The sequence below is a fragment of the Nesoenas mayeri genome (assembly GCF_963082525.1).
Source record: "Nesoenas mayeri genome assembly, chromosome: 1".
Classification (NCBI taxonomy): domain Eukaryota; kingdom Metazoa; phylum Chordata; class Aves; order Columbiformes; family Columbidae; genus Nesoenas; species Nesoenas mayeri.
The window spans coordinates 201,983,161-202,009,921 of record NC_137541.1 but is presented as its reverse complement, the minus strand read 5'-3'; the positions used below and the strand labels follow the sequence as shown (position 1 = coordinate 202,009,921).

Below are 26,761 nucleotides of genomic sequence, written 5' to 3'. Positions count from 1 at the left end.
AATTATGAATTTAAAAATTAAAATTTGACTTCTTTTTCTAATATACTATTAGGAGCCATAATTCCTTTGTAATTATGGGATGATGTTGATATGTGAACTTACGTTGTGGTGTAACCCAGTTTAGCAGTATAACAATGATAGCCGCTCACTCACTCCCCCTGCCCCCCGCATAGGAGAGAGAATCGAAAGAGAAGGGAGAAACTCGTGGATTGAGATAAACACAGTTTAATAAAATAACAAAATAACACGAATATACTACTACTGCTAATATATATAAAATGGAAATAGAATATAAAATAAGATACTCAATGCAATTCCTCACGAACTCCGTCTGCACTGAGCAGCCAGTTCTAGGAAGCAGCACCTGGTCCTGAACAGCAGATCCCAGAGAAATAAAAGAGAAAAAGGGCAGAAAGGCCCAGAGGCCTCTGCAACATGGCAGAATGACAATAAGCCCAAACTAAAGAAACTCCCGACTGTAATTTCCCCCAAACAGTTCTCTCTCCCGACTTTGGCTGAAGAACTAACTGGGAGATCCTGACTCTCCTTAAATTTGCAGCATGACACTAATGGGATGGAATACTTTTATTGATCATTCTGGATGTCAGTCAAGCTCTGCCCCATCCATGTTCCCCTTGCTGCCCCACACCTGTGGGCAGAACACTCAGAACCATTCTTCGCTCGCAAACCAGAGTAATTAAAAACATTAACTCTGTCCCAGGGTGTTATCTTCTTTTTCTCAAACTAAGTCCAAACAATGACTGTGCTAGCTACAAAAAAGAAAGGTTTCTAACTGCATGAAGGAAAACTTACTAGTTTTCAGTTAAACCAGCACAACCGAAATATTTTTCATTTTGTGTTTTGAAATATTTCCAAGTTAAAGCTTGACTTTGTATGAAAGTCTAATTATTCTATGTCCTTTAAGTTCAGATTTGTGATTTGAGTTGCTCCATATTGTGAGTAGGCTGCAACAGCTGTGTGTGTGTGTACTCTTTGCTTGTGGCATGAATAGAATAACATGATGTGAACAAGAAGTGTGTTAATGATCTTTGCTGCTTGGCCAATCTGCCACAGCCGTTTGCAGGCACAATCCATTTTTGGTCTGTTGCACATTGTGTGGCCAGTGCTAATCCAACGAGAACACACAGGCGGGTGGGGGGGATAGTGCTGCTTGTTTCTGCAGCAGGAGTAGTCTGACACTAAACACTACAACTAAATTAGCCCTCCTTTTATACCATGCAAAACCAAATTACTGCTGCGTGTTTTCAGGTAAGACAAAATATTGTTAAACTTTTAAAAACTGATAATATATCTGAGCTATTTGTCCAACTGTGTAAGCAATTAAGAAAAAAAAGAGGGATTTTTAATTTTTAATGATGTGAAGATATACTGTTAAGAGCTTTGGGAAATTAATATGTTCTTTATAGATCACGAAGAAGTAAAAACTCACCAACCTCAGTCAAAACTTGCCCTAAAGAAATTACTGAACAAGATTCGGAGCCAAAAAGAGGAGTGGACGTCAAAAAGTGAGAAAGAAAGTCAAAGTGAAATTGGGACTATTGAATCAGGCACAATTGCTAGTGAAGAGAGACCATTATGTGATTCAGAACTTAACCGTGAGCAACAGAAGAATACAGTAGGTCAAGCCAAAGGTACGTAATACATACTTGCGTCAGTTTTTTTTGTGTAGGAGCAAAAAGACTTTTAAGAGTGGACTGTAACAAAACTGTTTAATGAATTTTGAGTAGTTATATTTTGTCATGTTGCCAGAAAATACAGTTCTTCTATCTTTGCTGACCATGCTTTGTGGATTTGTTGAAACCACAAAAAGAAGGTTTCTCCTCTTCTGTCCAACTTGCCCATTAAGGTCTTGTCCAAAATACCTTTGTATCTTTTAAATCTCACTCAAATTGTAGTCACACTCAATATTGCCATGGTTTAATAGGCGTTTGTCTCCAGGAGCAGAATTCTCAGTGTGAAATTGGGCATTGAAATTCTGTACCCGTTGAACTGGAAAAGCCAGATGCTTCAAAGGTTCACAGCTGGAGATGCACAAGACAAGCATGAGCTGATACATCTGAAATCGTGGGGGCTTTTTTTCTGCTTCTAGGCACCATTCTGAAAAGCTGCTTTTTAAAACTGGAATTTATAGCAATTAGATGTTCTATTTGTTTGGTGGCCAAACCATTTTTGGGTTGCTTTCCATTTCTATTCTTTGTGCTGTTTTGACTTTGCTAGTGCTGAAGTTGGTAAACTTGTATGCTAAGTGGAGTTTCTGAAGTCTATTAAAGTGATTAAGTTGTGGTGGTGTTTGTTTGGGTTTTTTTATTGCTTTCATATAGGGTGCTTGTTTTTTTAAAATGAGATCAAGACATATAGTTCAATCATGTACATGGATACACCAGCATAATTGCTGGGGGTTGGGGAGTGCAGCATGAGTGAAAACATGCCTTTGGGGAAACTATGCTGCTATTTTAGGTTGGTAGTACACAATGAAAAGTTGCTTTTTGTGCATTAGTCAAATGTTAGATCATTTGCCCAGAGAGCGTTAGTTTTATACCCTCTTTATTCTGAGAGGTTAATGTGTGGTTTTTTTATTCCTCAAGATGATCTTGCTATTAGGCTACCAAGTAATCTGGGTAGAAGCAATCTCCTGTCCTGCTGGAGCTGGGCCGTTACTGTCGCAATTGGGATGGACAAACAACATAGACAAAATTCTTCTTAAGTACAAACAGCAGTCTCCATTTATAGCCACAAATGCTTTTGTTATATAGTGTTTACCAGCTCCAGTGTCTTTTTGCTATTGTTTACAGGCTGCAATAGTAATGTATCATTGGCAAATTTTGCTAATGCCAATGTTACTCTTTTACTCCCTTCTTTCTCACAGGTATGCCTTAATATCTCCGGATACTCCTTTACTCCTCTACCCTTTCTCACGGGTAGACCTTAATATCTTCAAGGCTAATCTTTGTTCCCATATCCTCCATCAGGAAATCCACAGAGCCAGCACAGTCCCCCACACGTTACTATATTCTCAAGAAAGACGTGCTAAAAGGCCATTAAGGGCTTAAATAATACAAAAACCTGATTTTCCAGCTTAGGAGGACAGGCAGAGTAGTGGGACGGCAGGGGTAATCTTTTCAAGAGCAGCTTATTAATTTTGTTCAGAGAGGTTGCAAAGCTGTAAAGCAGGATGTAAAGAAGATCCAAGGCCCTTTCTGACTACAATTACAGTTAAATAACTTGTATTTTAGACTCTGTGGAAACGTTGGAAAATACAGTCACAGCTGAAAATTCAGTTCTAATTCATCCTCAAGAGCAAGCAGCTAAAATTAGAATGGAACAGGCAAGACAAAAGCAGGTAAGTGTGTGTATGTTTATTCCTATCTCAGTTACGATGTAAAAAAATTATTTACAAAAGACTTTAAAATGCTTTAGGTTATAAAGCAGCCATAGATCCTTTTAACATACTTTTAGCAAATAAACCTTGACTACAAGTTTTCCTACACTTCAACTCTTTGTATTAATTTTTCGAAAGTGAGCTGGAATTTAGAATAGAGTGGAAAAACCCAGTTTCTTAAAATGGAACAGGTGCTATAGACAAGGATCCCATTCTCTGATTAAATAAGAATCTCAATTGTAGATTAATAGCTTTGCTTTAGGGAGGATGTAGTCAACAATACACAACTCTCTGAAAACTCTACTAACCCTGTGTAAGTTCTGTGGAATTGTGTTTAGAGTGACAGGAAAAACTTACAAACCTTGACTGTTTTGGTTTCTGTGGGTTGTTTGGTTTTTTTAATTAACCAGGAAACAAATTCAGAAGTTCTTTAGTGTGTATGAGAATGCTACATTTATTGTATTTAGAAAATAATAACTCTGTGTATTATTTCATTATGTGCGTCATGTATATATTCCATTATAATTTTTTTTGTTGTATCCTTAGAGACCCACCGGCTATTATGTGGTGGTTTATCAATTAAAAAAAAAAGAAAAAGAAAGTTGAAAATTGTGTCTTAGTGCAGCCTTAAATTGTATAGTTAAAGTTTAGAAAATCAGGAAAAAAAAAGTCAAAATAATAATAATGTTTTAGGAAAAAAAAGCATCAGATCTTCCGTGAAAGTGTGATTACTTTCTGTAACATTCATTTTCTCCCACTTTGCACTTGCCGAGACGTAAATATATTGTTATTCCACTTGGACTGTTCTCATGTGGAGGTTTTTCTCAGGTTGCTCTTCCTGACATCCCCATTCAGACTGTCTCATTAAAGACTCTTTTCCATTTCATCATTGCCAGTACTTTGAAATTTTTCTTCATTTCCATTCTAAAAATAGATATGCTGTTTCTACGTGTGGTTCTAAGTGATTTGTAACTGATAGGTACATGGAAAGATAGTAAAAATAAACAATACACTTCAGAGGTTTATTAAGTTCTTTTAAAGTGGTTATTAGCTATTTCAGAAGTTTTGGAAGGCTTGAATTAACATTTAAATGTATTGAACTCTTGATGAAAAGCTCTATAAAATGCAAAATAGATTTCTGAATTCAATTTAAGAAAAGGACTTCTTTTGCAGTCCCTGGGAAATTATAATGTATCTTGAACCGTTAGGTTCTGATTTTATCCATTCTGTTAATTTGAGAAGAGATAATAGTGCAATAGTAAATGGATCCAGGTACTATTAGAAGTATCTAGCCAGTAAACGGAAATTATTCTTGCAAACTTTGGAACATTTTTTAAAGGCCTCTTACAGTTCAGTAATGCCTGTCACAAGTAATAAAACTTGCATTGTAACTTGAAACAAAGTTTTGTGTACGGTGGTGTTTGTGAGGGGTCTTTGTCATTCAGTTCTGGAAATTCACTCTCATTTTTCTTCTCAACAGAATGAGCAAATTGAGCAACAGAAACAAGAACAGCTGGCCTTGCTTAAACAAATTGAAGAAGAGAAAGCATGTTTGGAAGATGCTTTTCTGAAGATCCAAATGCAAAACTGTTTGGAGGAGGCTAAGAAAAAAAAAGAGGAGAAAGACCAAGGTCAACTGGCACGAAGCCACAATATTCCTCCTACAGATCAGCAGAACAAAGTGGAACATGAGGTAAAGAATTGTAGAAAATCTTGTGTAGTTTAAATTATCTGGATTATAAACATCAAGAGCACCATCTGCCAGTTTTAAATTCTGTCAGTCCAGACAATTTTTATTTCTTAGGCCGTGAATCAGACATTCATACATATAAAAGCTTCCTTTTGTCTAATGAGGAAGCTTTTATTTCATACGATATCACTGGACTTTGTATATTGGATTATTTTTGCATAGTCCTTGGGGCAGCGTATCTATTTAAAATACCTGTTAGTAAAATCTGATTATAGTCATGTAATGGTTATGCATGTACACACATCCTTTTTCAAGAAGAAAAAGAATCTTTGGGGGGGAAAAAAAGACAAGAAAAACCCCACCTCTGTGTTTTTGTCTGTCTGCATCTCAAACAGCTACTTAAAGGAGTGGAATTTATTGAAGATGTTGAAGTAATCTTTCTTTAAAATCTTGAAGCATTTGCACAACCTGTACTCTTCTGAGAACCTGATTGCTTTGAAAAGGCAGATCTGTTGGATCATTGCTCCCTGAGTTTGCTCCTGGGTACATTTACCTCTTTGAGCTAGGCTGCTGTAAGCACCATTGACTTTGACGGTGTGTGCTCGACTTGCCAAGGGAGACCGTAGCTGTGGGCCATCTGCTCCAGAAACTGCTTTAGCTTCATTGCCTCGGGCTGAAATCTCACAGACTTCAAACAGTGGTACAGAGTGGCTTCTGTAAACTTAGGAGATAGAACATACAGTTTAAGGTTGTTGCTTTAATAGTTTTCTGTGAGTTATTTGTATATGTGTATTTAAAATTATCTCATTTTTATTAGACTGGAGATGCTACTGTATCAGAAACGGGGAGTACTAGAGAAGACAGCCGTTTACAGAGGCTTCGTAATTATCAACAGTACCTTCTACAGCAAAATAGGTAAATTCCTTTATGAAATGGGAGTCTGAGTTGCCTGTTTCAAAATAATTTCAATTGCTTTGATTATTGAGATTGATGTTTATCTTTGCATTACTGTAGAAATATTCATGTTTTCCTTCTGTTAAGGCTGCTCAGACAGATCATTGATGAAGAAACTAGACATCATCTACAGGAGTATCAGAATAAACTGAAGCGAAGATACTTGTTTACTTCTGCAACACCTCCGAGCTCTGTGGCAACAAAACCAATTAATTTAAAGCCTGTCTCGGAACCACTTACACAGAGGCAAGGAGCACAACCAACACAGTGCCAGTCATCTGAAGAGGTTCAGGGACAAGAACATGCACAGTCACTGCCCGTGCTTTCAGGAACATTGCGTACTTTGGAAAAAACATCCTCACAGGAACGTGAAGAGCAAATATATAATGTTTGTCCTGGTAGACATGTGCAGATTTTAGAAAAATCAAAATTGAAGCATGGAGAGTTTCGTTTGCCATGTGGCTGTCCTTCACAGGAACAAGTGGGAATGTTGGAAACCTCCAGTAGTTATGTCAGGGAACCATCTCGGTTCCAGCTGCCCTCAGGTTTAGTCATGAAAGATGTCACTGCAGTAAGAACACAACCAGAAGCATCAGCGCAACATGTTACATTTGTTTTGCCTGCAGAAGATTCCTTTGAGCCTTCAGAAACAGTGCACTGTGCAGAGTCATCTCAGAATATGCCTAACCACCAAACAGAGACAGAAGCTGGAGAAGAGCCTCCGCTTAAGACACCCCCTATGCCATCAACAAAGGGATCTCCTCTAGTTCAGGCAGCCCCAGGAGATTCTTTGGCCTATCAGCAGGGATCTGTAGGGAGCACCATCAAAACAAGCCTTGAACAACCTCTCAATCTTTCTCAACCTGTGACTTTATCTCATGAAGAATCTAAAGCCCAAGGTGTTGAAGAATTCTCATTATCAAAAACTGGAGATGCAGCTTTGTTAAACTATTCTGGTATACTGAATTTAAGGGACAGAGTGTTGGCCTCAGCAGAAAGCATTCAAGCTCAGCGAAAGTATTTGAAAGAATTGCAAGAGCAGCTTGATGCACAAAGAGAAGCTCTTCTTTCTAGGCAGAAAATACAAGAACAACTGCTTTTAGAGAAGCAAGATAAATTGAAGGAACAGATGCAGAGACAGCAAGAGGCTTTGAAAAGATTTCTGAACAAGCAGGTAAGTTTTATAAATGCTTTGCATGGGGACTCATCTAGTAGGTGAGTCAAACTTAGGAGTGAATGCTACCAATTAGCGAAGTATCCCATGGAGTGTTGGTAGTTTTAGGTGATTTACCATGATGAAAATTTTAATTAGAATTTGTGATTTGTAATCAGTGTTTCTTTTCTGTAAGCCCCAAGAGTGCTCTTTTGTTCGGTCTACAGAAGTAGTATGAACTTCTGTGCTTCGTCTCTGAACATAATGTCTATTGAAACAGTTATATTGTCTGAAATATCTGCAAGTATAGTTGTCTTCAGCTCTAGAAATGTGTATGTGTAAAATGGCTCTTGTATAAAAAATACTTCAGCAGTACCTCAAAGGATATTGTAAGCATTTTGAATAGATTATTTTTTAAAGTTTGTCTTTTTATGTGTACGTGTTAGGAAATTGGTTTGGCAGCTGCACTCTCGACTTGTAATTTTGCATGGGTTTGAATAGCAGAAGAAAAATCAAAGTTTACTTTTGAATTTCTGAAGAATCTCCTTTTGCCCTTTAAAAAAAACCCCAAAATCAAAACCAAAAGCCGTCTTAGAAAAATAACTGTTGTCTGAGTCCAACAGCTAAAATTCCTGAATTCAAGAGCTGGAAAACTAAAAGCAGACTTTTCAGGAATAGTTCCTGTTAAAAATGCTGAGTATTCTGATGTGATTTAACAGAGGCCTTGAAAATGTAAACAATTATATTTTAGCACATTAGGTTTGTAGAGCTGAATAAAATACATACATATCCAGATGTTTTTGGAAGCTAAGCAAGTCGGTCCAATATCTTGCATATTTGAACTGCTTCTGCAGAGTGCTCAGTGTTGTCCTGCATGGAATACACGCACAAGAAAATGCTAGTTTGATAAATGAGCTTAAATATAATATTATATACAGTTGCTTCCCCCTTCCCTCTAAGGTGAGACGTAACTGCACAAATGAAGAAACGACAGAGGCACAAAAGCCTGACTGGATTAACAGGACTGACTTTTTCCAAGTCTCAGAAAACTACCAACAAGAGAATTGTGGCAGGAGTAAATTTCACAGAAGTGAAATGACTTCACGGTGCATCGGTCCAGCTGAGCAAACTGGTAAGGCTGTGTAGTATTTTTCATTATTTTTCTCTTTTTGTTGCTGAGATGGAGTTCTCTTCCACCTCCCCAAGTTAACTTTATACACACACACATATATGTATATATAATTTAAACATGCAAAACTTTGTTTTTCAGAACAGTCTGAGAATGTTCTTTGGCGAGAACGAAGATGGAGATCTTCCAAACCACCTGTGACAAAAGTCAAGTTAGGGCTCAATTTGGAACAACATGAACTTAGTGTTATACCAGAGGTAGACACATCAAAGAGCTTCAACATTTCTTTTGCAGGTAAAGTGTGTGTGTGTGTATATATATATATATATGTGGTTATAAATATATAATAAATACTGCTGTTCATGAGAACTACAGATTGGAGGAACTAATATTTTCTGAAGAGTATTTGAGAGTCTTGATTATGAAATAATATCTGATACTGTTCCCTTTTATAAGGTATAATTTATATACTAGCAAATTGAGTTATAGTTGAAACAAGCTTATCCCATCAGTGTTTGACTAGAAAAATATAATTGAAACAAAAATTCACCAAGAAAAGAAAATTCACCAGAATTCCATGACTTAAGTTCCCTGTTGATTTTTCTGTTGGGCAGGGTCTATGTTAGTAGACAACTGTACAGGAATTGTAAAGAGCACAACTGGAGTTGATGGAATGTGTCTACAGGTTTAGGTTTTGAGCATACCAAGAAAATGAGTGTCAAATCTTTTAAATACGGATTTAGTATAAAGTTTCCACAGAAATTTTTAGACCATATATTTAGTTTTTTTCAATTATGAAACACTCTTTGTAAAAAATTCCAAGATTCATCTTGATTCATCTTGAGCAAAATAATGAAATAATGAAATACTTCATTCAAACAGTTGATATGAGACATTTTTGCATAAAAGAAAAGTAATTAATGTGGGTGTTTGGGTTTGCAGCTGTGTCAGGTGGGAACCTGGTTTGAGCAGACCAGGGCTGTGCCTGATTCAGTACCCAGTGATTCCTGGGATTCACACTGTTCCTTGAATTCACACTGTTTATTTAAAGAGAACCCTGGGGTGGTGACATGCTGCAAATATCAATGTCCACTGAAAGATGAGTGTGTATAAGAAATTGTTTAAAAATACAGTTGAGATTAAAAAACAGAAGGCTGGGTGTTAGCTCCAAGACACAACTTTGAAAGAATCGTCTGTTATGACAGAAGTAAAAATAGTGCAATTGTAGAATCATAGAATCGTTTGGGTTGGAAAAGACCTTTGAGGTTATTGAGTTCAGCCATTAATGTAACACTGCCAAGTGCACAACTAAACCATGTCCCTAAGAACCTCATCTACACGTATTTATTAAGCAGCTGCAGGGATGGTGACTCCACCACTTCCCTGGGCAGCCTGTTCTGATGCCTGACAAGCCCTTCCTGGAATACATTTTTCCTGATATCCAATCTAAACCTCCTTTGGCACAACTTGAGGCCATTTCCTCTTGTCCTATCATTTGCTGCTCAGGAGAAGAGACCAACCCCCTCCATGCTCCAACCTCCTTTCAGGCAGTTGCAGACAGTGATAAGGTCTCCCCTCAGCCTCCTTTTCTGTTCCCTCAGCCGCTCCTCATCACACTTGTGCTCCAGACCCCTCACCAGCCTTGTTGCCCTTCTCTGCACTCAGAGCACCTCAGTGTCTGTCTTGGAGTGAGGGGCCCAAAACTGAACAGAGGATTTGAGGTGGATGTAATGTAAGAATTACTTTAATTCTGATCTTTTCTGTTCATCTGTGAAGAGTTTGTATTAGACATCACACCTTTGAGGATGAGCTGTGTCCATATGTCGCAAAGTCAGATCCATAAATTAAACCAAATTGTTTTCCTTATGAAAAAAAAACCCACCTGTTTTTCTTATAATGTGGTTTGTGAATGTTCAAAATAATTTTCTTACAAGATTGTTGAAGCCTGCTAAGCATGTTATGGGTAGCCTGACTGCCTTATAAAAGGACAAAGGTGATTAGTCTTAAGTAAACAGAGCAAGTGGGTTAAGAAGTTTTTCTAGAGATTGGACTAACAAGTGGATGTCAAGGTTTTTAATTCCTACTGTTTTTTCCCTGCCTTTACAAATTCACCGTTTCTCTCTGGTCTTGGAATAATGTTAACTGAAAGGCTCCAGTACTTTCAGTTATAATGCACTTGCTTTTCTTCAAATTTCCTGCAGATTGAAATGCAGTTTATTGTTGCTATCATTGAAAATGCTGTGCCTGACTTGTTACACAAAGTTTGTGAAACCTCAACTAAAGCAATTTGAAGCTCATTGCAAGATGTCAGCATTTTGTGGCCCAGTACAGTTTTTAGTAGCCATTTAAAATAAATATATTACTAGATCTGCAAAGGAGTTTCCAGCAACTTTGCTGCCTTGTATGTGCATCTTGATGTGCAATATGCAGTGTGCTTCTCCTGAGTTTGCTAGAAATGTCACCACTGCTCCAAATCTTAAGATAACTTTTCATTTAGTTTATGTTGAGACATCCTTTTCAATTCAATCAGTATTTACTAGAAATTTGTTTTCAATATCTGCATGTAAGCTCATTATCTTTCAACTGCTTCATTTAATTCTCAGAATATGCTTTTTGAAATATATCTATATCTAAACTTAATTTATCATTAAATAATTTTCTCTTTTTTAACAACATTTGGAGAAAAGGCTTGTATTTTTCTGACTAAATTATAGAATCTTTGCTAGATCATTAACCAATTCATATGAAATATCTTAGTGTAGTGCTTTTTACATTAGTGAGTATTGTATATGAACAGTGAAATGATTTATATAAGAGGATTAGAAAACTTCATGTGAACATCTCTATTTATTAAAAAAAACCAAAGCTTTCTGTGATTATGTTTTTAAGAGGATTGTCCTTCTGAGCAGTTCAACTGCCAAAACTATCAGCAGTATCTTTGTAACAGGAAGGCTGTGCAGCACTATTATTTTGGAGAAAGGAGAGAAGAATAAAAACCCCTCCTTTATGAGACACCAAAGGATAAAGGATATTAATGTGAGAAAGTCATGAGATATGAGCATGTTGTATTTTTAATTAAATAATTTGGTTTATAGCATGAAATTGCTACTGTTCATTCCTTATATTAATATCACAAGAACAGCGCAGGTTATTACAGTATTATAATGAAAAACTTGTAGCATAGCTCTCCGTAGAATTTATATACAAGAGAGTATTAAATGCTTCAGTCTCATCTCATATGTATCTTAAATTACTACCTGTCACACTGGTATTTTGTAGAAAGTACAATCATTTCTTTCAGAAAAATAATCTTATGTAAAGGTACTAGGAAATGGAGAATTCTTCAGTAGTTTGTTCCAGCATTTTATTTTTTACCAAGTTATGAAATAAATGGTTTATTTCCAGTTTCTAAATGTCTAACAGACATTTCTAGCCACTGCTTCTTATTATTACTTTCTTTGAGTTTAGAAATCTGTTGGATTGTGCATTTCTCTTTCCTCCTATGGAGATATTTAAATACCAAGAGATGATATGATTGCAGTTTTCATGCTGGTTCAAGGAATTTTCTTCAAGGCCTTGTTCATTTTCAGGATGCTCTGTCTCCTATACGCTACTCCAAAGAAAAAGAGCAAAACTTCTGCTGTGTCTCACAACTGCCACATCCAGCCAAGGAGCTTGTTGCCACCTTGGTCCCACCTTGTTCTACTCAAACCTTAGAAGTTATCTTTCCTGTCAACCCAAAGATCTTTGTCACATACATATAGAAAAGGGATTGGAAACCAGTGTTCTGTGCTCTTAGATTTATAGTTTTATCTATATTGGAACAGAGTTAACAGACCCAGCTCTGCAGGAGTCCGAGATATTGTGTTTCTCTACCATTCTTCCACCCTTCATATTATTTGCAAATTCTCTTGCCAACGACTCCATTCGGTTACCAATCAAAATGTCATAAATGATCAGGATCAAGCCTGCTAGAACTTTCTGGAGAATTTGTGAGTGGAGAGGAAATAAGCCATTTGAGAATTTCTTTACCATTTATTTTGAGATCAATCAGTTAGCATTTAATGTAATAATATAGTTTCTTTTAACCCCAATAAGCATATTTTCGATCTATTTCCTTCCATGTCTTTTACTTTCTCCTAGAAGACTACTGGATGATAGCAGCTATAGAAAACCTTAGATTGTTTTGTTTTGTTTTCCCTTCCCTGAAATGAGTTTCTAAATGTTTCATATGGATTCAGATACATAAATATCACATCATATAGATACTTTACTGATATTGCCTCACTGGTAAATCTCTTCCCCCCTTTTTTTGTATAGTAAAGTAAATGGAACAACTGTACTCCATCTCCCAGTGAGACACTGAGTTTCAATTTATACAGGTTACAAACTAGTGTTAGGATTCACAAAATGTTACGGTATCTGCTTAAGTATAGAGCCTTACAAATGCTGGGAGCTTGAAATGTCTCTGTCACCAGCAGCCCTTGTATAATTGGGAGAAAACACACCCACTGAACTTGTACTGTTTAATTTCAGTTTGATATTTAGCACTTCTTTCTTGAAAATTATTACTGGAAATAAGAATAGTTATTTTAGAATTGTTTGTTTGGCAGTTAATTTACAATCTTAGAACTGTCACACTTCGAAGGTGCTTGTCAGCACTGAATACAGCAATCGCATTTTTTGGGTGCTGCTGTAGTGGTGGTGCTTTTGTATAGATACTGATCTTACTTATTTTTATGTGTAAGAGCATTATGGCAAAGGTGATTCAGTTCTGTTGTAGTAGTCAGGCTATAATTAATTATTAATTAATTAATAATTAATTCATTGATTCTGATTTTTCTCATCTCCTTTGTCCTGGTTTGCTACCTTGCCTTAAACCTTGACATCTTATTATAGAATGTCTGTTTTTCTTTGTAATCATTGTAATAGTAGAGGACAAAAGATTCGTCCCACCTCAATTAAATGGTTGTAGTAACTCTAGCAAAGCCATGTTTCATTCTGCAAAGCCAAAGCATGGATTTCTAGCTTCTGCTTGCTCTGCAGAGAGCTGTCATGCTAGTTAAGACATTTCACGAAAGCTGGTCAAGGAGAACTGCTGGTTACCAATTAAATTGGTGGTACAGTGGAGCAGAAATTGTGTTGCAGGTGAGAAGAAAGTGGTAAAGATGTGCAAATTGGTGCCCTATTAGTGAGAACAGGAGCAGCAGAGTATTGCTGCCATCTGGTGCTCAAAACAAATTGCAAACCATGAACTATAATAGAAAGTGGTTTTCTGTTCCTTATTGCTTCTGTTACATTTGTGTTCAGCCCAGTCCCAGGATTCTCACGTGGTTCAAGATTCACCAGTTCTTGCTGCTGAAATTGAAGAGGGAGTTACAACGCGTTCTGGACTATCATCCAAGCTCAATAATACGGTTAGTCATCTCAAAATAACCATATAAATTCACTTTTTATTTTGTGAAGAAATCTTTCTATCCCATATTGGGTGGCTAAGACTGATTGCAGTAATTTATAGGCAACAGTACAACAAACACTAAGTAAAGAGAGGTGATCTCTGCAATGGAACTACTGGCTGTATTGCCTCAGGACTCTGCTGCTCCTCTTTGCTGCCAGGACACAGGGTTTAACTTGGAGTTTGGGAAGAAATGTTCACATCTAATCCTTCAAAATTTGGAAGTACAAGAACCCTCATTCTATGTTTTGTGACTTTGTACAGCTTACCTCACATTTAAGGAAGATAATATTTTAGGATATTTTGTTTTGTTTTGTTTTTGTATGTAAAAGGCTCAGTCTTGCAAGTACATGTAAAATTCCTGAGTTTTTCATGTATTCCATTTATGTCCCTCTGAGATCCACAATTAGTAGAAGTGGGTCTGTGATGAGAAATAGCCAAATCTGACCACCAGAAGATAAGACAATCTTCCAGGTGTCATGATTTGTATGCAGTTCTGAGAGGCTTTATAATTGTGTGTGTGTGTGTGTGTGTGTGTGTGTGTTGGGGGGTGTTTGGGGGGTGATGTGTCTGGGCCATTGGGTGTGAGTGTTCTGTACTGAGCAATGATGAATCTGTATTTGCCTGACTGTGCAAACACATGAAGGCTTCTACACTTGAACTGAGCTCAGAGCAAAATGTGTGGTTGTAAAGCTATAATTATGGACATCCAGATATGTGGTAACAGGTGTGTTATTTCATCCTAGGAAGTACTTTCTGAAGTAGAATCCACGCCCTTAGGTTCAGAGGCTTTCATGAAAGGAAAACCCTGTGACTTATCTTCAACAATTTCCACTGGAACCCTTTCGACTAGTGAAATGTTGGGTGTAAGCCCTGGTGATACTGGTAGGTGTTTGGTTTTTGTTGTTGTTCTTGTGAAAGGAAAATTAGGTATTTTCTTTATAGCAGAATGGGTCTAACTCACTGGACATACGTTATTCTGAAACAGGCTAATGTGGAACCTCACTTAAGAATGACTAATATGTCTTAGAGTTGAGTGTAACCAAAATACCTCATTATGGCCTCATGATGTTTTTACTTTTATAATAATTTAACCTTATAATCTCTCAGCTTTGGACAAGGGTATTTTGAATTCTATTAAGCAACTCGAACACTCGCAGTTTTTTCAAGTGGCAAATTAAAAAAATAATCCCCAAATGATAAACTGATACATATCATAGATTGTTATAGAGCTGTGATTGTTGTCTTGCTGTTAAGAGAATTGTACCAATACGTGCTTGTCACCATACTATTTCTTAATAACATATTTGCAAAAATGTCATTTGAATGCCATATTGAGTTTTAATAGTTTTCTGGAAGATATCTGTTCATATTTTTTGCTTGCACTCTACCTCTTGCTTTTAAGTTACTTTTTCTTAAAACTAAAAATAATTCCTTTATAATAAATAAGTAGTTGCTTCTCTATATACTGACATTTTCACTTGTGAACATGGGAAATGATAGTGACCCGTGGATTTATATACTATAAGACTTAATATTGTGTTAATCTGACACATCTGATCTTGTAAATAACCACATGTATATGAGTTAGTCCATATTAATAAATCAATTTTTGAAGATTACAGTTTTTGAGGCACCGAAATCTCAGGCTTTATTTTAGCCCTAATGTTCTAAACTGCTAAGTGGTATTTTGAGTAATAAACTTCATAACTCATGTGACAAATCTGTGTTTTATTGACATAAGAAAGCTAAGGCAAATTCTAAGATTGATAGTAGCTTTTCTAATTCTTTTTAGTTGTGGAAGAAAAATACCAAAGGTTTTGGTTACTCAGCTACATGAATAAGTTTTTCAAGTCTAGTTTTATCTTCACTATACACTTGGTTCTTAGTAATGACTTTTTCTGATGGCTTTGTGCGATTCTGCTGCAGGCGTACAGACAAAGAGGGGTTCGTGCGCTAACTAGGAAACCCATTTGGGTGTCCTTGATTCCCTCAGATTTCTTGTTTTAGTATTAGGCAATTTCGATTTATGCAGGAATGAAACTATTGCCCAATGTCATAAAGAAATGCAAGGGATAAGGATTATCTCACATTAAAGGATTGTCAAAATTATATGTGATATGAAAGGAAAATACATTAGCTAGTATAAAATAACAGTATGTATTCTTTACTGATGTTATTGTTTTAGTCTTTCCTAAGTCTACATACCCTAAAAGTGCTAAGCTGTACTGACTGCTACCTAATTAGATATTATCAGCTTGTATTTGTGGAGATTTGAGGTACAGTTTGTGGGAGCATTGACAGGAAACAGTTGAAGAAACGAAACCCCAGAGCTCTTTACAAATATTTCAGGATATTGAGCAGTGTCTTTTCAGATGATTTCTTGTAAGTGGTTTGTATGCAAAACTGTGAACATTTATCTTACTATTTCAGGATTGCCTTCTGATAGTATGGAAAACAGAATTTTGAGAGAAACAGCAAGACATCCTTGGAACTCCTCGCTGCCTTTTACTGTGCGGCAGAGGCAAGAGAATTTGTCTGGAGCATCTGGAACTCGATTGCCTGACGGAGAGGTGTATCATTATAAAGGAAATCAGAGACAGCAGGGGCTGGGGAAACATACTGGAGACTTGGACTCTGGCTCAGAGGACAATACATGTTTTCAAGGTATTTGCCTTTAGAGAATTTTTGAGCTGCACTCTCATCACAGAATGAGGAGGAGCTTATTTGATGTTATGTGTTAGTTTATATTATTTAGATTCAGCTTATGTTTTAAAGTCAGTAAGGATTCTACATGTGAGAACTTTGCTTTGATGTTCTTCATGCGAGAACTTTGCTTTGATGTTCTTCATGCTTTGCTTTATGTAAATGTCCACACAACATAATATAGTGCAAAAAAACCCCAAAACAGTCTGATCGGGTATCTTCCTGATCATAGTCTTGTTCTGTGCACCTTCCTGCTACCATGGCCAGGCTGTTTGTTATCTGTGCCAATTTTATCACTTATTTATGCACAACTTTTGCTTCAGGAAGGTAGAGTCAGTAATATTTAATACTTTGTTATTCACGCAAGGTCACATGTTGATGAAACACTGATTGCCAGACTGGTGGGAGTTCTGTGCTCTCTAGAAAACTGTAATGATTCATGAAAAGAAGAACATCTTTATTAGCTGTCACAAAGATAGCCCTAGTATTTTAATTTGAACTGCTTCCTCCTGGAATATTTGAAAACCTGGAATCAGAGAATTAATCTAGACCATTTCTAGATCCAAATTCTCTTTCCTGCTCACAGCAGAGCCAACTTAGACGAGGTTGCTTAAGACCCTGTCCAGGCAACTTCTGAATATCTCCAAGGACAGAGGCGATGTTTTAACAACTTTTTTATTTTTTTCTCCCTTTTTTTCAATTGTATTTAACCAGAATTTCCTGTGTTCCATCTTGCGTCCCTTATCTTTTTCTTTCACTGAGCACATTCAAGCAGACTGACTGCATCTCCTCTGTATGGTCTCTTAGTATGCAGCACACAGCAGAGATTTCTGTGCTCTTCTCCCACACCCCGAAGCCCTTTCTTAAGATTAACAAACTTGTGTCTTTGAACATCATGTGCTTCATCTTTCCTTTAATCTTCCTTGTAGCTCTTCACTGGACTTGCTTCACTGTGTCGCTGGGTGTTTTGTACTGGGAAGCCCACAGAACTTCTGAGTCTCACAAGTGCTGAACTGACAGCTTATGGATTTTAGCTTTTCATTAAAAAAAAGAAGCAACAGTGGCGTAGCACTTCCTTGCTGCTTTTTTGTACTTGCATTGTTTCAGGGTGAAAGAATTTGATATCATAGTGGGGTTTTTGTTTATTTTTTTAATTTTTACAAGCTAGTATTTGTATACTTGCAGAATTCCATATGTTTTATTTACTGCATATAAAAGCAAGGTGTGATATGTCCATTGTTTTTTTGAGGGGAGGATGTTAAGGGGTGGCTGTTTGTTTTTAAAATAACTGCTTTTCTTACAGCTCGGGCAGCTGAACTTGATTTTCTTGAAACACAGAGACATTTGCTGAACTTTCATCACCAGCTCTTTCAGCCTTTGGAGCCAAGTCTTGACTTGGATAGTTCATCATCTTCCAGTTCTCAATACAGAATTTTGCAAGACAGTAGAGAACTTAGCAAGGTACTACAGAAAATCTCTGATGGAGGAATACTTTGGCTTAAGATTTAAATGTATAATCCCTATACTGTCATCTGTTTAGAAGAAACACAGTAATAATCTTTGATGTACTTAGAACTGGAAGTAGTTATGCTGATTATAGCAGAAATGTGATCTAAAAATCAAATATTACCTTTAACTTTTAACCTTCATATTTCTGAGAAAATGAATCTTAAGTCAAGATTATTTTCTTTGTCACTAGACTTCAAAACTTTCAACAAAAAGCCAAGACATGTCTGCATTTGTAGAATTGAGCAACTCCGGTCTGAACATAGAAAGCGGCAGTCTGCCTTCTGCTCTTGAAACAAACAGGCCAAATGTTACAGCAGAAGAGTCTGTTAAAGAGCATTCTACTCTAGGTACGTACAGTACAGTCAGATCAATGATTTCCCAATCAACCCATTCCCAGCATGTAAATACAAACCCTTGAAGTGGATTTGCTGTGTTGAAACTGGGCAAGAACCTTCACTTATCTATCAGCTCTACTTCGAATGTCTTAACTCTGCTGCTGCTCTCACACACTGTCTTCTCCACCACACTTAATGGGTGGAACTCCTAAATTTCATGGAGTTCTTTATTTTCTCAGCAGTTATGACTTTAATACAAAAGCAGGCCTGTATATTCATGTCATTTTAATTGATATTGGGTTTCTTATTGCTTGTGCAGTAATTCTGATGCTAGTGAAGAAATATCAACTCTGGCTGAAACTGTCAGCCTAGGTACTTTTCCAAATATTTGTTGATGCATGTCTGTAATTTTTTAAATTTGAGAAAATTAAGGAAGTTCCATAAATTAATGAAAAATTTTTGAGGTATAGGGGTTAGAATCTCTCTGTATTACTTTTTCTATGATACATTGTGTTTTTCAACAAGTCATTGAATTTTTGTTTTCCACTGTTAAGTCACACCAGTAGTCATTATGTACTGCGTGTTGAGATATTTGATCTGATTATAGAACTGCTTTATCTACAAAATAAAGGGGGGAAAGAGAAAGGAGGGAATAAACTTTTGTGTTACAATGTAGTAATTAATTTACTAGATTAATGCTGCTTTAACTGCAGGTTATAGCAGGAAAAGTATTTTTTAATGTTTTGCAGTTGAATTTAAATTAAGTTGATATTTCATGTATTCTAAGCAAGAAGACCAATCTCAAGTTCCATATGCATCTCGTAGTAGTCTAAATATTTCTGCAGCTCTTATTTACCAAGAATCAGATGTTTCATCATTTTAACATGCACCAACAGAAAGAGGAAACACAGCACAATATTTTAAGTAATAGATGTATTTATAATGTAAATGTTCCTGGTCAATTATCGTTGTTTTTTGCATATATATATGTATACACGTATAATTTTTGGAAACACACACAATTTATCGTTAAAGCTGCAAGCAGCTGTTCTGTGTCCATTTTAGTTCTCTTTCCCTTTAGCTGGCAGATGCTGGTACCAAAAAAAAGGTAGTAAGTGCCACAAGAGGTGCCACAAGAGGTTTACACTTTGAGACTGCCTGTGGTCACAGCAAATAGGATTTAGGAAACTCCCTTCTAACTTCAAACCATTCTATTTCTATATTGCTTACAGAAACAATCTTTGTGATTTAACTGTAACTACAAAATCTCCCCATCTCTTACATGTTTTTATAAGCCTGAACCAATTATTCTATTACTCTTGTGCTTTAAAAGAGGGAAGAAATAACAAGCAACCCTTGTTTGGCTGAAATGCTTCTCCAGTAGTTAAAATGTTGATACCTGATTTTGTTTCCCAGCCTCTTCTGGGAAAGAAATCTTGCTGTGTATGTGTAGAGTCTAAGGGAAAGATAATTGAGGGTGCAATATTGTAGCTTACAGAAACAACAATCATTGTTCCAATTCAGATGTTTCCTTCTACTTTTAACAAGTTTATGCCCAAGTAATAATGGTGGTTTAGATTGTTTCCTTCCTTGTTTAGAGACTTTGTCCCAAAAGGTGACCCAAAGGGCTTTCATTGACAGAGTATAAATTGTAAAATCCATTGACTTACAATGTAGTTGTCATTAGCATAGAAAAGTCTGTCCCTAAACATATTCTAAGAAGGAAAAATAAAAAGTGTTGTTTCTTGAAGTTGTTTTGTATACAGTGAAGCAATTGTTTTATGTACTGTTAATGGTATTACACTAGAAGAAACTTTGACTTTTCTTAAATAAAATGTTTCTTCCTAGTTGCTGGACTTCTTATTATACACTACTAAAATTTTTCATTATGGACAGGCTTTTAAAAGCTGGAATTCTGTTGTGTTAGCTGGAATTTTGACTTGATCCTCTTTGAAACAGGTTCTGAAGACTCTTTTCACCCACTGCAATTGGAATCTACCCCGAGTGCCCACTGTCAGAGTGCTGATCAGCCAGTGGACCTCCATGCTGTGTTCCAGAGATCTTTGGAACAAACCTCTGGAATTAAAAAATGGGGCAATGAGAACTGCATTTCATCTGCCAGAGAATATGAAGAACTGACAAAAAATATGGAACATATTAATCTCCAGTGTTCCATGGAAGATCAGCAAAATGAAAGTCTGAATCCACTGGAAGAGCAGAAATCATTTTATCTGCTGGATGCTCCACCAGGTACAGTGGATGAAACTTTCCCTAAACGCTTATCACAAGAGACTGTGAATTCTGAAAAGTTACCTGTGGAGGCATTTGATAAGAAGTATGTGAAACTGCCTGAAAAACCAGTTCATGTACATGAAGCAAATAAAGCTGTGGAACTGGATTCTCAGTGCAATACAAATGTAAAGGAGCCAGATCAAGGTTTTCCAGAAGTAAAAAAAGCTTCAGGGATTCCCAGAGGAACCAGCTTGGAAGACACGGACATCCATTTACAGGCTGCCATACAACAGAATGGTTCTTTCCTGGGAAGACATGAAGAACATTCTAAATCTGTGCCCAGAAGCTCGTGTCCTATTCCAGTCTGGGTGAGTTAGAAATTTGCCAAAGCAGTAATCTGTGCAGGTTTTTTTGTTGTTTAGGTTTTATTGTTATCGCACTAAGCCCTTTACTATCTGAAAGCCTGGCAAATGTTGATTCTTACAATTCTAGTCTAAGACCTGCATGTTTCCTGGACTTGTGCCATACTGCTTCTTTCAGATGGTAGCACTGCAGTAATTAGCAGTAGCTAAACTGAGCTGGAGTTCCCATGGTTGCTGGAGGAGCTGTAGCGTCTCTATTGCATTTCCCTCAGCATCAGTCACGATAACACGTGGCTGTGCTACCTGGCACAGTTACTTACTGAACAGCCCCTCCCCATTTAGAAGCCTGAAGGAGGTAAGTAATTGAACCAGAGCATAACGAAACTCGAGGAAACAGCTTTGATGTAGCTTTAAAGCAAAAAAAAAAAAAAGGGTTGCTCTGGAGCTAAGTAATTTAAACTTGAGGTGAGTGAAGGAGAGGTGGAGTTTTTGTTGTTGTTTGCTTGCTTTTGGTTATTTGTTTTTGGGTTTTAACGCTGGTAGATAAAATACTTTGCATTGGACTCAGGTTCCAGGGTTTGCACACCTCAATACCTCAGCAAAGTGTTCTTTCTGCATTTCATTTATAGCGTGGGTATGAATTTTCTTTCTTCTACGTGTTGGATGAGCCTCCTCTTTTGATAAGATAGCAGCTGTTCCTATTGCTGGAAATAGTGATATATATATTATTTTTTATAGTGATGTCTTGTATAATTTATTTTCCAGGAGACTGAGTCAGGGTGTGGTATTCTGGAAGAATCTGAGCTCACTCTGATAGCCTCAAATGACATCAGTCTGGCAGAATCAGACATTGAACATACTAACCAAGAGAAAATTAAAGAGGATGGAATCAATAAAGCAGCACGTGTGGATCAGCCTGCTTTTAATGTTTTTACTGAGGTGAGTCTTTCTTATCTAATGTAATTGTACTTTTAAGTTAATGCTAGAAGGAGAGGCCCCACGGTAGCAGTTAATCCACTGTTGCAAAATGAGAGAATGTGAGGGTTGCCTGAACTTAGTGAGTCACTGGATCATCTAGTTTTGCTGTTAAGTTTTGTGGACAGATATAATGGAACTAATTTAAGTTAAGGCTATTCCTTAACATCACTACCTTGTCATATCAGAGCAAGCAGAGTTTGGGAAGACTTCTACTGAGAAACAGAAACATCTTGCCACTGTCTTCAAGACTTAAGTTGTGTCCCATTACATTGAAAACGTGAAGGAAGAGGGTAGGTAGGAGAAAACAAAGGCTACAAACTAAACAGGCGAGGAAAGGAAAAAAATCCCCTGCCTGGCGGATGGAGCTACACCAGGTCCACATAGCAGTTCTTGTTTTATGAGGAAAGTATGATCAGCTTGTTGTTCTGCTGTACTTCACTTGTCTATGGTCTGCTTTTTGCTGTGTGCTTACATAAAGCAACCTTTCTCCAGAAGCATTCCAGGCCAGGCTGGACGGGGCTCTGAGCAACCTGATCCGGATGAAGATGTCCCTGCTCATGGCAGGGGGTTGGACTAAAAGAGCTTTGAAGGTCCTTCCAACCCAAACTGTTTATGATTCTATAAAGCAAAGGCCATAAATTATAGAGGGACTAGTTTGTAATGAGAGAATAGTTTTGGTACAGAAGCAATGAAGTAAAACCAAGTAATGTGTGTTAGATTAATACTTTAGGTGAAATCATGTTTCAGTTGCAGGAGGCATCTCGAGAAGGTTGAAAAAGTGCCTGAAGTTGGGTCTTTATAAAGCAATGGAAACGTGGGCAGGGTGGAGGTTGGTGGCTGGACGTGCTTCTGCGGTGGGTGCTGCCTTCCCCGAGAACAGGGAGGAGAGTGATGGGGGAGAGATAGAAAATCAGATTGGTTGAGATTAAATTAGGCAGCCCTGAACTAAGAACAAATCGGGATCTGGTGGGTAAAGGGTCTTTAATGGATTTTTTTATTTATTTATTTTAAGTTTTAAAATGTTTTTTAGAAAGCAGCTTTTTAACACTTACTATGCAGATCATTTTCTGATGTGTTTCTTGCATCTTTTATTTGAATCTAGTCTACGCTAGTGGCACTGTACTATCGCTTTGTGCAAATTTGTGGCATGTTTTGTTTGCAATCACTGATGATTTTTGAAACAGGAGAGAGAATTTTTCCCGCTAGCTCCAGATGTGGATTATTCGGTGTTTGCAAGTCCTGATGGTTCTTCCAAAGCCCAGAGTCCCAATGACAGTCACTTTCCATCACATCAGACGGCAGGTAATTATATGTGACTTCAATAAACTGAAGTTGAGATAGAGGAGGTCTTTATTTACAGTATTAAAATAATCAATAAAATACACTTCTCCTTTGGAAAACATAGAGCTGCTTTTCCTTAGGCAAGTGCATCTTCCTCTTCAGGCCTGGTTTGGAGATCATTTGGCCCAGGCTTAAAATGTGTCTTATTGACAAGGAAGTCTTGACTTGGCTCTTCCTATGCCAGGCTGTCTCCAATGAGGCTTTATAACTTTTACTGGTTTTATTGTGTTGTATCTATTTAATTTTGAAAAATTCTGTAGTGTTTTGTGATTTATTGTCATGTAGTTTATGCCCCATGTGTTTTGAGTTGGTTGGTTGGTTTGTTTTCCTGTCTGTCGCCAAGCTTTATAGCGAAAGAATGTATTTTTCCTATTCTGATGGTAGTGTGGAACATCAGCAAAGTGGGTTTTTTTGTCCGAAATGAACAGCAGTAACGCAAAAGACAGGAATTGACAGAATTTAACCATGTTAGGGACTTCTCAGGTCTTTAATACATTTTGAGGCATCAAGATGCTTTCAGTGCAGTGTTTATCACAGGATTTGCCTTGGCAGACCTGCTTGCAGTTATTAGATTCCACAGGTCTGAATTGCTGCTTGTTTTACAAGATTACTCATCATTCCTAATGTCATTTCCCTTGTGTGATTCACAAAAGTAGTCCAGCTCAGCATTTTAGGAGAGATGCATTGAAATGCATGACTTTCCATGAGCAATATCAACTCTAGTAAGTGAGAGACGTTCAGACCTGACTTTTTCTTTCACAGCGATGCTGCTGGAGTTTGTGTCCACACCAGGAAGTTTGCAAGAATCATTTTTAAAAAGAAAGAAGAACTTCCTCCAGAAATCTCTGAAAAGAGTAGAAGAAATAAAAAATAAAGACAGACAAAATACGAAGCCAGAAGCCAGACAGTTTCAAAGAGGAAAGTCTGAGAAGTTAAGCAAGCGAAAGGAATCGATTCCTGCCTCTGGTAGGTTTATCTGGGGACAAGGTGTAACATTAGGTATCCTTTCAGCTGCTGTGTTCTATTGAAGAATACATTTCACATTTGTTGCATCTTTGCTGTTGCAGACAAATATTTAATTTGTTTTCTTAGGAATGCAGGGAGCTTTTTTTCTGCCACTGTCTGGCCACCTCTTGTTGTAAAGGCCCTTTATGAGACCTATTTTCACAGTCTGCCTACATGTTTGTGGCCATAGATCATTTCTTTGCGAACAATAGTTCTTTGATAAAGAACAACCATATTCAGTGAACTGCTGCTTCTCTGTGTTAACGTGGAGCTGGACGTTGGCTGTTGAGAACCGCGACTGGCAACAGCCTAATGAGTGAGACTGAAGATCTATTTCAACACAAGGTGTCATCTCCCGTGTGTCTGTTCTGTTAGCCTGTTTTTTTGTAGGGCCATTTAAAGATCTTTGAAACCTCTCATACTTTTGAGTTCGCTGAACCAGAGATTTAAGCTACGCTTTGGATTTTTTTTTTTCAAAGGAAAAAAAGGTGCAGTTGCCAATCAGTTGAAGAAAGTAGGAGAAGTGAAGGTGTCTTCTCCAGAAGACAGGCGAGCTGGAGAAACTGAAATGCATCAGCGTACTTCAAGGTATTGCATGAACACAAGCGGGAGAAGGTTAGATTGAAAAACCAGAAGTAGTCCAGCTGTCCTGTGAAAGCTGCTGGTCAGTCAGAGCAGCACCAGCGGGTTGGGACCGGGGATGTTGTGTTTGACCCAGGAACCTGCTGGAAGTTGTCCCCGCGCTGGCAGTGAGAGCCAGGGCCGCAGCCTGCTCAGCTCCTGCTGTCTGCTCAGCTCCTGCTGTCCGCTCACGTGTGAAATTATACTGAAGGTGAAACAAAGTTCAGAATTGTATATGGATGCTTAATGATAACACGCAAATACAACTCCTAAGCAGGGTGTTTGTTAGATACAGGCAGCCAAAGAAGAATTTTAAGTGATTCTAGATTACTAAAGACCCGAGTCCATTTTATTTTTTTAAATTTCTAACAATTGAGACAGTATAAACCTTTAAGCCTATTAACTGATTTCTGCTTTGCCACTTCACTTCCTGACAATAGACACTTTTTTTCCCACTGTTTTGACAGACTTTGTAATCAACTTGCGGAAGTAAAAATCAGAAAGGAAGAAAGAACAAGGCAAGAAACTTATGCTAAAAACAGAGAAAAGGCAAAAGAGTTTCAAAAGGTAATCGTGTACTAGTGTCATCTTATCTGGTTAGTTCTCATGACTTCAGAGCTTCTAATCAAAGTAATTAAGACATAGTTCTGTGGTATGCGTGCAACTGAAAGAGCCCATCAAACCAGTCTGGATTTCAAATGGTGCTCCTGGCACATATCCCACTTCATTTCCTTGTCAGCACTATGACTGGGCTGGAATTGTCTCTAAAAAGCATCTATGTCAGGCTGAATGTTTCTGGTGACTTTGAGTTGAGCAAAAAGCCTTTGAGGGACTCCAGCTGCTAGAAAGTCAACTGGGCCAAAGAAGGGTGGGGGTTTTATTAGTCCCAGCTTGACTGAATTTCCATTAAGGTAGTCTCTTGTTTTCTGGCTTTGTTGCTACTGTAAGTAACACAAGATTGTGCCTTGCTGAGCGCTCCTCAACTTAAAAGCTGCAAAAATTCCATCTGCGTTTGCCTGCAGTTGGTCTAGAACAAGAGGACTCGGGTTGGTAATTGTCCCTGTCCCCTTGCTGGCCCTCAACCAGGAGGAATTATATACTTTATAAACCCGACAGGTTGAGGCTGCTCTGAGAGGCTCCAGGCTCAACTCCTGCCTTTAGCAGTGACCACCTGAATGTGGTTGTGGTGGAATAAATTGCTCTTATTTTCTGTTACTTATGGAATGTGTAGAACAGTATAAAAAGAAGTGAAAAAAAGCACACCTCCCCTGTGAAACCGGTGTGGGTTTTGGAGCGGTACTTCCACTCTTACTGATGTTTAGCCTAAATATGAGTAGTACCTCAGGTGTATCCACCTTACTACACTTTTTGCAGTCACTTAAGCTAGACTACTGTGATCTCATGGTTTGTTTGATTTGCAGAAAATGCTGGAAAAACTAAGAGCCAAGAAGACTTGGAAAGCACCGTGAGTGGCAGACTTGGAGAAACAAGGAACACTTGTGTATTTTACAATCCCAGGAGTAATGCAGACTTCATTAAGTGAATTGGGGAGCTGTAAGTGAACAATCTGTAGTACCTTGTTTTACTGAACTCCTGCAAAAGCAGATTAACCAGTTTTAATTGTGAAAAGCCTTTACTTACGTGTGTTGGATGTTTGAAAGGGAGATCATACAATCTCTTGTAACATACCTGTATTAAACATTTTCAAATAAAGTTTTTTGAAATACTTGAATCCTCAGAGTATAAGACATTAATTTCTTGTGCAAATTCTAACCTGTCCTTTGCATGATGTGATTTAAGGTTTTAGGAAGTGAACTCCTGCAGCCAAGAGGCACATAGTTAAGCACCTAAAGACAGGAAGAGAATAAAAACCTTACACTGCTACCACTTC

The 26,761-nt window shown here is 37.6% G+C and overlaps 1 protein-coding gene across 6 annotated transcripts in view; it reads left to right on the top strand.

The window, feature by feature from the left end:
- CEP295 (centrosomal protein 295) overlaps positions 1-26,596 on the top strand; it is a 43,329-nt gene extending 16,733 nt beyond the window's left edge. Inside the window, exons 10-28 of one of the 6 annotated variants that reach the window (XM_080358159.1) lie at positions 1,428-1,652; positions 3,255-3,361; positions 4,881-5,093; positions 5,908-6,005; positions 6,132-7,218; positions 8,158-8,329; positions 8,468-8,620; positions 13,637-13,743; positions 14,528-14,666; positions 16,215-16,448; positions 17,800-17,948; positions 18,187-18,343; positions 20,291-20,931; positions 21,691-21,864; positions 23,088-23,205; positions 24,007-24,210; positions 24,729-24,837; positions 25,338-25,437; positions 26,292-26,596. In XM_080358159.1, the coding sequence (XP_080214285.1) occupies positions 1,428-1,652; positions 3,255-3,361; positions 4,881-5,093; positions 5,908-6,005; positions 6,132-7,218; positions 8,158-8,329; positions 8,468-8,620; positions 13,637-13,743; positions 14,528-14,666; positions 16,215-16,448; positions 17,800-17,948; positions 18,187-18,343; positions 20,291-20,931; positions 21,691-21,864; positions 23,088-23,205; positions 24,007-24,210; positions 24,729-24,837; positions 25,338-25,437; positions 26,292-26,339 (4,235 nt within the window). In that variant the 3' untranslated portion in view covers positions 26,340-26,596. Of the gene's footprint in view, positions 1-1,427; positions 1,653-3,254; positions 3,362-4,880; positions 5,094-5,907; positions 6,006-6,131; positions 7,219-8,157; positions 8,330-8,467; positions 8,621-13,636; positions 13,744-14,527; positions 14,667-16,214; positions 16,449-17,790; positions 17,949-18,186; positions 18,344-20,290; positions 20,932-21,690; positions 21,865-22,088; positions 23,206-24,006; positions 24,211-24,728; positions 24,838-25,337; positions 25,438-26,291 lie in introns of those variants that run through there. The other 5 variants (XM_080358158.1, XR_013923194.1, XR_013923193.1 and 2 more) reach the window with 5 other exon arrangements.
- Positions 26,597-26,761: the final 165 nt, after the last annotated feature.